This window comes from Aquarana catesbeiana, linkage group LG08 (genome assembly GCF_042186555.1).
Source record: "Aquarana catesbeiana isolate 2022-GZ linkage group LG08, ASM4218655v1, whole genome shotgun sequence".
Classification (NCBI taxonomy): domain Eukaryota; kingdom Metazoa; phylum Chordata; class Amphibia; order Anura; family Ranidae; genus Aquarana; species Aquarana catesbeiana.
The window spans coordinates 200196027-200208755 of NC_133331.1; the positions used below are offsets into that span (position 1 = coordinate 200196027).

A 12729-nucleotide genomic window follows, 5' to 3' on the forward strand; every position below is an offset into this window, starting at 1 on the left:
GGCCTCCTTCACAGGATGCAGACAATCCCAGGGACCTCATATGAAAACTACACAAATACACTCTAAAGGAAGATATCATGCAGAAGATACGCAAACAGACGTTTTTTTGATTTTGATGGTGCCCACCTCTATTTTTATCAAGACATCTCCAGGCACACCCTTATGCAGCATAGAGCCCTGAAGCCAGTGCTGGCAGCCCTACAAGAAGCAGGCCTGCCTTACTGATGGGGTTTCCTATTCTACCTGCAGGCGACCAAAGATGGCTGACCAGTTACACTTTGCACCAAGGAGGACCTTTCACATTTCCTGTCATCTCTTGGGCTGGACCCTGTGGACTTCCCAGACTGGCGAGGAGATCCAGAGGTAGCAAGCTTCCCAGCTATCTGGCTTCCCCAGCCCTGGCTACACACACCCCAACGCCGCAGCTGTAGGCGAAGCCGCAAGCACCAAGCCACTGATGTATCGCCTGGTCCTTCCAAATCGAGAGACTGATAGTCTGGCCAAGATTCTAATTATCCTTTTTCTTCCCAGTTGTGATGGATCCTACCACTAACTTACCTCATAGGAAGGAGACCCGGCACATGACGCAAAACCTCAGACCTGGGCCTTGGCGCAGTCCTTAGTTGTGGAGTGGCTAGCTCTAACAGACAAATGAGTGACTGCCACAGGCAAGCCGTCCCTAATGCATAGACCCTACACCTGTTGCACTGGCCCTGGTAGGGCCCACCTCTGTTCCTAAACCTCTCCCCTATGCCCCCCCCGGACACACCGTTTAAAGAGGTGTATGCGGAGCGGACCCCTCCCCCTTTCTACTATGCTGGCCCGTGTTCCCCCTGTAGGCCGCCCCTATACAGGTTTAGATCCCTGTTGGGATGATAGGTCTGGGCACGGGGATCCCCCTGTGATTGGGGAGCTCCCTGGGCTCAGCCTGCAGTTATCACAAACTATCGTTTGGTTGTACATGACAGTCTGTCTTCTTACAGTTATCAATGATGTTCATACATGTTCCTTTCTCACTCACTCTCTCTCTCTCTCGCTCTCTCTCTTCCCTTCCTTTCACAGGATCCATCCAGTCTTTCACTGCTCGCACTGGGCCCTCCATGCCTGCCACGGGACCAGCCAGTTCTTCTACATCACTATGGATAATATCAAGGAAATCCATACAAAAAACTTTAGACACTGACCAGAACCGCCTAAGTTTTACTCCCCTAAGCCTGTTCATGACCTCGTCAGGTAAAAAAGTTAAAAAAAAAAAAAAAAAGCCAGGATTATTAAGAAGATATTGCTATTTTGAAGTCCAAGATAGGCCAATGTTTTACCAGTGTTAAGTGAACCTGATAAGTCCTGATAACTGGTAAAGAGGCCTAATTGCAACTTATGTGTATTAGGCACCCCATTAGAATGGGAAAATTAATGTTTGGTCACAAAAAAGACTGCCCAATATGTTGGAAAGCCTTCTCCTGTAATGAATATTGCTCTGACAACTGAAAGCACCTGTCACCCTACGTCTATATGTTCAGACGGATCATGCTGCTTTCATTTGCAGGTCAGCATTAGGCTGGGCATAGGTAGATATCTTACAGCAGACAGCAGAACATCTACTCCTCCATAAACTCAGCCTCTGTTCTTCTAAAAACTACCATGAAGCTCCTCTACAATGAAGGTGTTCACAGAAAGTGATTTAGGGCTTGTTTACACCATAGAAAACATATTTCTACATGCCCTGTTCACGCCATACATGTGCAGTGGTGTGGAAAGCAACGCAGATCAATGGACTGGTGTGAAAAAGCACTATATACTCTCTACCTGTCCATTGTTAATAAAAAACAAATGGCAGTGCTTGCAATATAGGCGTTGTTGAAAACTTGAACGAGTCTACTTTTCTCATCTGTATATTTTTTGGGCAACTTTGATTAACAATTGTAACCACATATAATTGCAACCCAAAGCCCAGGAAGCACATGTGTTCAAGCAGCCAGTAGAAGGCATGCACCTGTAATCAGAAAAAAAAAGCTATGCGAAGATTGGCAAGCTCTTCCTCACTGGTGTGTTGGGACTGCAACGTAAATGCTACTAAACTGACAACTTGTTGGAACATATGTTCATATGTCTATACATAGCTCTCAATGGTGTCTTCATTTGGATGATTTTGATGTTTTGATATCATTTTGCCAATACAAAAACTGTACTGACATCAGAAAATGAACCATGGACATAGTGGAACCTGAAAGACATATGGGCATCATTTATTCTAGGCCCTATAAGATGCCAGTGCAGTGGGAGCATGGAGAAGACAACATGGGAATAAAGTTTCCATCTAAAATCCAAACCAGGTAAAGAGCCTCTTCTCTGATTAATGCTCTCCTTGCCTGGCCTGTCAGTTTAGGTGGATGGCCATGTCTTGGTAGGCTTGCAGTTGTGCCATACTCTTTCCTATTTTCGGATGATGGATTGAACAGTGCTCTGTGAGATGTTCGAAGCTTGGGATATTTTTTTTTTTTTTTATATAACCCAACCCTGCTTTAAACTTCTCCACAACTTTATCCCTGACTTGTCTGGTGTGTCTGGTGTGTTCCTTGGCCTTCATGATGCGGTTTGTTCACTGAGGTTCTCCAACAATCCTCTGAGTGCTTCACTGAACATCTGTATTTATACTGAAATTAAATTACACACAGGTGGACTCTATTTTCTGATTTGACTTCTGAAGGCAATTGGTTGCACTATATTTTAGTTAGGGGTATCAAAATAAAAGGGGGGTGAATACAAATGCACTCCACACTTTTCACATATTTGTAAAAAATGTTGAAAACCATTTATCATTTCCCCTTCCACAATTATGTGCCACTTCGTGTTGGTCTATCACATAAAATCCAAACAAAATACATTTCCTAGATTGTAAGCTCTAATGAGCAGGGCCCTCCGATTCCCCTTGTGCCAAATTGTAATGTAACTGTAATGTCTGCCTTCATTTTGTTAAGCGCTGCGCAAACTGTTGGCGCTATATAAATCCTGTAAAATAATAATGATATACGTTTTTGGTTGGAACATGACAAAATGTGAAAATGTTATGCATTACTTAGGCTAACTGTTAAATTAAACTTAACTGTTAGGCCTCATGCACACTGGATGTTAAAATAACGATATAAAAACGCCAGTAGCTTTGCAGTGAGTTTTTCAACGTTTTTGCAATAGCGTTGAGTTATTATGGATTTTTAGCGTCTTTTCGTGTTAGCGTTATTTTTGTAATTTTTTTTTTTTCCTTTTTGAATGGAGACGTATTTTTGAGCACTTATCTGCGTTTATCAGCGTTTGACATTAAAGCGTTTTTACAGCTGAAAATCTCTTCTCAGAACCCACTAGTTTTGGGGTTTTAGGCCAACAACAGCCTATGTGTACATGGACACATGGGGGGGTTATTTACTAAAGGCAAATCCACCTTGCACTGAAAGTGCACTTGAAAGTTAAGGCGCTGTAGATCCGAGGGGGACATGCTAGGAAAATAAAAAACAGCATTTTAGCTTGCACATGATTGGATGATAAAATCAACAGAGCTTCCACTCATTTCAGATCTACCCCTTATGCCGCGTACACACAGTCGGACTTTTTGGCTACAAAAGTTCGACAGCCCGTCCGACAGACTTTCGACGGACTTTTGGCGGACTTGTGGCAGACTTTCAAACGAACGGACTTGCCTACATACGATCACACAAAAGTCTGTTCGTACGTGATGAACTACACCGGACTAAAATAAGGAAGTTGATAGCCAGTAGCCAATAGTTTCAAATCTAAAGTCCGTCAGATTTGCGGCTGGAAAAGTCCGCTGAAAGTCCGCTGAAAGTCCGGGGAAGCCCACACGCGATCGGATTGTCAGCCGGCTTTGGTCCGTCGGCGTCCGTCGGACTTATGTAGACAAAAAGTCCGACCATGTGTACGCGGCATTAGATTTAGGCCCCATTCACACCTGAGCTTGGCGTTTTCAGGCAGAAAATTGCGCAATTTTACCATGATTTTGCAGTGTTTTTTGTGCCGTTTTTTACCGCGATTTGCTGTTTTTTTTGCCACGATTTTGTGCAGGGCAAAAGGTCACCAATGTAAAAAGCAGAAAAATGCCCAAATCTGCCCAATTCGTGTGACAAAAAAGGGTCCAGAACTTGTTTGAGCTTCAGGCGTAGGGCTTCAGGCATTTTGGAGTGGAGATGTGAACCATCTCCATAGAGAATAATTGATTTTTTCCCCCTCCAGCGTTTTGTAGCTTGAGGCTTCAAGCTACAAAACGCTCAGGTGTGAATGGAGCCTTAGAGCGACTGCACTTCCAAGTGCACTTGCAGTGCAAAGTGGATTTGCCTTTCGTAAATAACCCCCATAGGATAAACACGATAGGGAGTTTATTGACTGTGTGAAAAAAAAGTCTGAAGCCAAACAGCTGCTGTAAAAACGTCCAATGTGCACGAGGCCTTAAACAAATTATTATCTTCCATTTGTCTGTAAAAAAAAAAAAAAAAAAAACAATACATATTCTCATATTCTGAATATTTTATAAAGCAAAAGTGAATGCCTAAAATATTATGAAAAAACTCCCACAAAACCCAATATAAATAGTTTATAATATATAAATTATAGTATACAAAGCAATTAGTTGTTGGGTACACTGAAAAAATGTAAACTGCAACATTTGGTCTGGTCAATTTTTTTAGCTGCCTCCATTCATGAATGGGTTAATATTTACTGCAGTGCTGGAACTGTACACTACTGCTGCAAAGCACAGCTTTGCTTAATTTTCTATTATAGCCAAAAGACATTTCCTGATTAAATGAATGATCTAACCCCTGAATGCTGCATAACTTTTTTTACCCCAATCTACAGTGACTAAATAGCACCAGCAGGAATATAGATTCATCAATAAAACAGTAATGATATGTGGGCTACAGAAAATATAGATTTCCAAGTTATGTATTAAGCCACTGTCAATATTACTTAGGGAAATGAAGCTCTAGCTTGACACATTTAAAGAAATAGTGGTTTTAACCCACTATTCCCAGGTGAAAGGTGCTGCTCTACATAATCAGTGCGATCAATATGCAGTTGGTGAAATTTGGTGCCCTATATGAAATATTCAGGAAAAAAAACTGCATCACCTACACAGATTATGGTAGACTACAGTGCAATCAGAAGAACAGAGTTGGAAAAGGGCCCATTTTTTCAACCTGGAGAAAGCAAACTGCAACAAAAATGGAGCCCTTGCCTAAAGGGAACAAAAATAGGCTTTATCTTTTATTCCTTGGAAAAGTGAAGGTAAGTATCACATTGGTCACAACTCTGTTTTGCTGCTTGCATTTCTCTAGTTTTCATAGATAGGCCCCAATGGGTTTTTCCTTCAGACAATACAGAACTAATTCCAGCTTCAGGGGAATAGTCGCCACAATGCAGCTTACCATTACTGGAGGGATCTTCATTTCTCTGTACAGGGTTTTCAAAATATAAAATTTGGGTTTGAGGTGAGAAAAGATTAAAAAAAAAAAAAAAAAAAAAAAAAAAGGGAAGAGGGAAGACAATATAAAAAATCTACCACTACCACTAGCGCTACTACTCTGTGCTAAAAATAAACCGTGCATAACCGAGTTTCTGCAAAAACATTCAAATGTGTTCCCACATCAAAAAACAACAAACAAAAAAATAGTGCTGCACTACTCAGTATATAATGTATGACAAAATTACATGTGAAAATAAATCTTCAATAGGTAACTAATGAAATCCCATAAAAAGAAATAATCAAAAAGTGATAAATCAATACAGTCTCAATGCTCAAGAATATCCATCTATCCAGTGACATATTTTCAATCTGTGCTCCACCTCAAGTAAAAGTACTCCACCACCAGAAGAAATGGCTACTCACCTGACATACAGGTCTCAAAAGTTGTATAATTGGATATAGTTCACTCCATCCATCAGATTCCCCCACCAAAAATCAATCATCGGACTAAAAGATTGCAAGGTCCTTTCCAATCCCTCTATATCAGTGATGGGGAACCTTGGCACCCCAGATGTTTTGGAACTACGTTTCCCATGATGCTCATGCACTCTGCAGTGTAGTTGAGCATCATGGGAAATGTAGTTCCAAAACATCTGGGCTGCCAAGGTTCGCCATCACTGCTCTATATGGTAGTGGCAGGTCCTCTTTAAATCCTCGGCAAACAAACACCAACAAACTTGTTGGCTACACAATCTCACCCAAGGCAAACACAAGGAGTGGAGCCAAGTAACGTCACTTCTGGTCCAGGGCCGAAAACTGGTTGTTTAATTTCATGGTGGTGATGTCATTTTCAAGATGTGAGTGCATTTTACTGCTGTTTTGGGTTTATTTTTATTAAAAAGCTTAATACACAAATTGGAAGCTTCCTTGTGCTTTCCTTGGGTGAGATTGTGTAGCCAACAAGTTGGGGAGTTTGTTTGCCGTGAATTTAAAGAGGACCTGCCACCATATAGGAGGATTGGAAGGGACCTTGCCAATCATTTAGTCCGGTGATTGAATTGCTAAGGAGGAATCTGATGGAAGGAGTGATCTATATCCATTTATAACACTTTTGAGACCTGTAGGTCAGGGGAGCGGCTATTCCTTCTGGAGCACAGATTGGAAATATGTCTTTCATGGGATGGATGGAAATTTTTGAGCATTGAGACTTTGTATTGATTTATCACTTTATTTTTATGGGATTCATTTGGTTACCGATTGGAGATTTGTCACATATAACTTTGTCATATATTATATACTAAGTAGAGCAACACTATTTTTTTTTGTTTAAAACTAGTTGGGGACATGAGTGACTGAGACTGATGAGGCCATGAGAATGTTCTCCTTTTTTAAATGGTTTTTAATATTCTTCACCAGGGGAGCTCTGGTGTGCCAATTAATAATTGGAGGGTTTTCACAATTACATTTTTTTTTATTTTTGTAGACTACTTTATCTAATGATTTGTCTGGGAATACTTGAAGCTTTTTTCTTTACTAAATTCACTTATTAAAAATTTTAAAACCAACCAATATCATAAACTGCTGCTCCGTATCTACCTATACCTTGCTACCACCAGGCGCATCCTCCAAAGAGAAATTAACATTTATAGCAAGTCTAATCGATTTTAAATGCCATCCTTGCTGTAATGAAAGCAATATCTTATCTCACTCTCAAAAAGGATATTACAGAGAAAGGGAACCAACACAACCCATAGAAAGGCATGTTGTACATTATTGAAAACCACCACTCATATCGCTCTTTAGGTCTGACAAACTGCTCGACTACTAATAACGGACTATTTTTTGGCTTTTGCCTGTTTTTTCTGTAATGGTCTGTGGTCTGTTACTTCCACACTCAGTCTATGACTGTTACAGTGCAGGCCAAGCCAACTTCTTTTCCTAGGCTGTATACTGCGTATTCATTTTCCCTATTCTGCAGGGCTATGACACAACAGGGATACTTAGCAACCGTCTCTATGAAGGTAAGCTAGTGATGGGAAGTCACAGAGGTGGGAGGGGGGAGCAAAGCGTTCCATCTTCGGCTACAAAATGCACGAGGAGGTTGATACCCAAAGGTCTGTACCAAGGGGCCTGCAGGGCAAGGTTGGTATTCTTTCCACTGGTGCACTGCCAATGGATTAGTAAAAGCCTTTATCAATCATTTTATATAAGAGAAGTCACAATCCTCTTTTCTCAGGTGCTCATATGCTTGGAAATTAGATATATGTATTCTGAAGATACATTTTTTTAATCTAGAGCAACTGTGCTTATGTCTACCGTGAAAGTTTACTTGTATGAAATATTGCTAAGCTGAACATGAAAAACGAAAGCCTCATCACGTTTCACTACGTATCAATGTCATAAAATTGCATTGTGTCCACAGGTTATTTACCAGGTTGTTTTTTTCAGTGTAAAACAGTATCCTCTACTTTTAAGTCTGTTTAGTATGTTAAATAGTGCAGACAAGAACTACACCAGTCATATCTCTTTACCAGGGCTGGGACAAGGGGTGGGCAAGAGGGGAAGCTGCCCTGGGCACTGTGGTATCATGTGAGGTGGGGGGCACCACGAGGAGATTGGAGGGGAGGGGATAAGAATTGTTATAGGAGAGGACTTTTTTGGGGGGGTGCTAGGAGTGGTGATTTAGGGGGATTTGTGCTAGAAGAGGTGATATGGTAGAGGAGGTAGGGGAATTGTGGTAGGAGGGGAAATTTTTTTTGGGGGGGGGGGGGGGGGAAGGATTTGTGCTAGTAGGGAGTATTTAGGGGGGTTTCATGCTAGGAGGAGGAATGGGGGGGGTGTACTCAGGGGGGAAATTTGAGGGGTAGAGGGATTTGTGCTAGGAGGAGTAATTTTTTTGGGTGTGGGGTGCATTTGTGCTGGGGGGGAGGGGAAATATTTGTTCTGGGAGGGGGAATTTCAGCAGGGGGTGGAATTGTACTGGGGGGGGAAAGGGGGATTTAAGCTTAGGGGTAAGCATGCAGATTAGTGTTCAGTTTTTCTTTTGGGGGGAGGGGGGGATTTTTGCTTATTCATCTTGGGGTGGGGGCGCAGTTTTGCATGTTCGCCCTGGGTTCTAAATGACCTTGTCCCAGCACTGCTCTTTACTCCTGGGTAACCTCAGAATTATTTTAGTTGTGCTTCACAACATTTCATGTACTTTTTTTTTTATGATATGATGCAGCACTGTCCAAAGATTTTATATAAATAAAAAAGCATCTATGACAAACCCTGGCTTTAATTAAAATAGAGTGCTTAATTGAAGATGTTGCAGGGTGCATAGTGACTCATAGCACTCAATCACAAATCAGCTGTCATTAGCTGAGCACCACAATAATAAAAGTATATACCTGATTGGCTGCTATTACCTAAAGAAACACGTCATTGATCTAGACTACTGAACCCTTAAAGGAATTAGTATCCACTCCCTTAAAAAAAAAAATTCAAAACACAAGTGGAGGAAACTCCCTGTGCATTTCCTCTGCTTTGTGAAGACATGTGTGAATGATACCATGTTCTGCACCATGTGGTCATCATGGTGGCAGCCACAATCCATTTTAAATTATTGATGCTTCTTATCAATATAAAATACATAAACACATAAGCTGTGAGCGGTTTCATTTTACAGCTTGGTCTTGTCTGCAGCTTTTGATTGGATGAAAACCCAAATGGTGACATCCTTTAGATTGTAAGCTCTATGAGCAGGGCCCTCCTATTGCTTCTGAATTGTAATTGTATTGTCCATATTGTAAAGTGCTGCATAAACTGTTGCCGTTATATAAATCCTGTATAATAATAATAATAATAATAATAATAATCTTACAACAAACATTAACTGTCGCTGAGTAGGGCAAGTGCCTTTCACGTAATTTCTCCACCCACACAATCCTGGACAAAATAACACATTTTTAAAGCAAAGCTCTGCCTTATAGCTTTATTTACCTTTATTAAAAATGAAAGGGTTGGTATTTAGATCGTGATTTTAGAAAATAAATTTGATTAACTGAATATAATGGGGGTTTTTTTAGCTCTTAAAAAAAAAAAAAAATAATCAAGTTATTAGGCACATTTTTGTGGTATAGCTAAATTTAAGACAAGGACTATATCTGTGTAGATGGGATTGTGAAGATGTTCACAGACAGACGGCTAGCTGGTCTTTGGACGGAGTCGTGGCAAACTTGCAACTCAATATGTCGCCTTCCTGATATAATGACTAGTAGATTTTTCCTAGCATACATTTTTATGCTAGTATATTTATGTATGAATGTGAGTGAGCCCACGTTCACACTAAGGGGCGGGTTTGAAATCATGAGATTCTAGCTGAACTCACACGATTTCAAATCGGCATTTCAGTCTGGCTTCGGGGGCGATTTGACAGAAATCTGTGCGGGTTCACGGACAGATGTCTATTCAAAATGCCCCTGAAGTCGCCAAAAGTAGCGCAGAGACTGCTTTTGTGAATCGGTGCCAATTCTATTGCCGGCAAAAGGCTCCGATTTGGTATGCGATTTGACATGTCAAGTCGCATGCCAAATCAGCCCAATGTGAACGTGGGCTTAGGGACCTTACATTGTAAGCTCCTTGAAGGCAGGGACTGGATGTGAATGTACCATATACATGTAAAGCGCTGCATAAATTGACAGCACTATACAAGTAATGATAATAATAATAATCCTAGGAAAGAAAAGTGCAAGTCCACAACCTTGTTCATCTAATAATGACTGCATCTTGTTTCTGTTAAATTGAATTGATTAAAACTTCCGTATGAATTACTGAAATGCCTACTAAGTTATGTTAAAACACTGGCATGTCCAAATGTGATTTTGCTTCCGTCATTATAATTATCTGAGAATAAAAAATACCAGATATTAATCTGAGTTTACAATGTATATTTCCTCACTCCTACTTGCATATTAAAGCAATGAATTATAATGATTAAGCAAAGTCAGCTTTGACGTATATTTGCTGCAGCCTGATGTCACAAAAATTTGTGTATGCATATTTTAAAATGTATGTATGTATGTATGTATGTATGTATGTATGCACATACATACACACAGACTTACTTTTTTGTTCCTACAAACTCTTCATGTGTTGATTCTGTAGATCAACTGGTTCCAGTATTCAATTAATTCAACTTCCATACCTAAAATGTGGTGGTTATGGTTCTTCAGAAGTACCTAATTGCTGCAGTAGTTCACGCTTAGTCCCCACCTAATCTAAATAGTTAAACTGAGACTTGAAAACTAGCAGTGATGGCCATCCAGGTCTTGCTTAGACGGTGGCAATAATATCACATTACACAGAACTATGTTAGTAGCCCTGAGACTATCCAACTGTTCTGCCTTTCCATAATAAGAGCCTAAAATTAGAGTGCACTTTTGATCCCTTTCTGGTTGAGAATTCTCCAGCTACTTTCACCAAACTCCGACAACTTACCTTTCAATGGAGTAAACCCAACAACCCACTTCATACCAGCACACAACAAACTTAACTGGAAAGTGGACCGAGTTAGTTACCTTATTCTTGCCCCCACAGTGGCAGCAGACTGTCCAAAGGTATTTAAGAGTCCTCCACACCAAGATAATAAAAAGGCCCCCGAAAAATGTCACCATAGAAGAGGCCAGGAATGCCCACCACATCCGCTGTCCCCGACTGTCGCATGGCACCTCCATAGTGACCGGAATAATGAGAGCGGGATCTCCCTTGGCTAAAACGAAGGAATCTTGATGCATGTTGTTGTTGTTGTTGATGGCGTTCATGGTTAAGCCAATGCTACTGAAGTTGCTTTGCGATTTGTTGCCACTGGCCATCGCTAACAGGAGGACCCAGGAAACCCTGAAAGCCGCTTCTGTCTCAACCCCCAAATTCCTGCACCAGCCATATTGCAAGAAAGTGGGCAGGACAGACAGACGATGGGGCCTTCCTCGGTCACCTCCTCTACAGATAACCAGGGCAGTCTTATGGCAGGGGGGAAATCCTCTTTAGACAAATGGAGTCCATAAGATCCCCAACACCTTCACTCAAGTGTCATTGATAATCAGGAGAAGCTTCCAGCCAGTCCTTCATGTCTCCTGGTCAGGGATGCCTGCTCTGTAATGTTGTGTCCCTTCTATTCTGGAATAGACTATCAGCATCAATGTGACACTTGCAGTACCAAGCAATGGTGTAGCCCCAGATCTGTCATTGTCCGCCTATGGGGGAGCTGCTCATTTCTAGGCATTCCCCAGCACCTGTTTGCCATAGGATGTCATCAGAAAATGGGGCTGCGGTGCTGATAAGATCCCCCCTCCCTCCTTACTGGCCGGGCTCTGTGTACTGAGGGAAGGCGGCTGGGCTCTACGACCATAGACGGCGATCTCCTCCGATCTCCCCCGGATCTTCTACAATCTCCTCGCTGCTTTCTCCTCCACACACCGCCTGTCAGCCAGCCAGCTCCGCTCCCTCCTACCTTCCCTTTCCTCTTCTCCGACGACTGTACAGGGCTGTAATCCTCCCAGCTGATCGCCTGTGTCCCTCCTCCTCCTCCTCCGCCGCCACAGTCACATCCCTCAGCTCGGCATAGATGGAGAGAGGACACCCGGGAGGGGGGAGGGGTGTACACAGGTAGCTGAGGGGGAGGAGTCACCCGAGGATGTCTTCTCCTTCCTACAAGTCAACACCTGGCAACCTCATCCATACATAGATAGATAGGAGCCCTCACCCTCCCGCCACACACAGCACCGACCCCCGGGACTCCAGATCTTCCTGTGACGTAATACACGGGCAGGGCTGTCAGTGTGGACGTCTGTCTGCCCACCGACGGTTCTGCTACTGCCAATTAGTGTGCGCAACGCTGCTTTACGTCACTGCCTGACGTCACTAACCACCACTGCCCTCTGCTATTCCCTTCTATCACAGCCCAGTCTACCTGCCATCATTTCCCTCCATCATAGCCATGCATGGTTGCCTTCCATCAGTGTCCTCCATCACTGCCTTCCATCACTGTCCTTTTTCTGTGACTTCCATCACTGCCCTCCATGAGTGCCCTTATCAATGCCCTCCATCATTGCCTTCCATCACTGTCCTTTTCAATCTCTTCCATCACTGGCTGCCTTCCATGAGTGCCCTTATCAATGCCCTCCATCATGGCCTTCCATCACTGCCCTTTTTCTGTGACTTCCATCACTGCCTTCCATCATTGCCTTCCATCACTGTCCTTTATCAATCTCTTCCATCAC

At 42.3% G+C, this 12729-nt stretch overlaps 1 protein-coding gene across 24 annotated transcripts in view; it reads right to left on the reverse strand.

Annotated features, from left to right (window-relative positions):
- KCNMA1 (potassium calcium-activated channel subfamily M alpha 1) overlaps window positions 1-12331 on the reverse strand; it is a 1086632-nt gene extending 1074301 nt beyond the window's left edge. For 9 of the 24 annotated variants that reach the window (XM_073596806.1, XM_073596797.1, XM_073596786.1 and 6 more), the window contains exon 1: window positions 11029-12328. In XM_073596806.1, the coding sequence (XP_073452907.1) occupies window positions 11029-11322 (294 nt within the window). In that variant the 5' untranslated portion in view covers window positions 11323-12328. Of the gene's footprint in view, window positions 1-11028 lie in introns of all 24 variants that reach the window. The other 15 variants (XM_073596807.1, XM_073596799.1, XM_073596800.1 and 12 more) reach the window with 7 other exon arrangements.
- Between the last annotated feature and the right edge of the window lie 398 nt (window positions 12332-12729).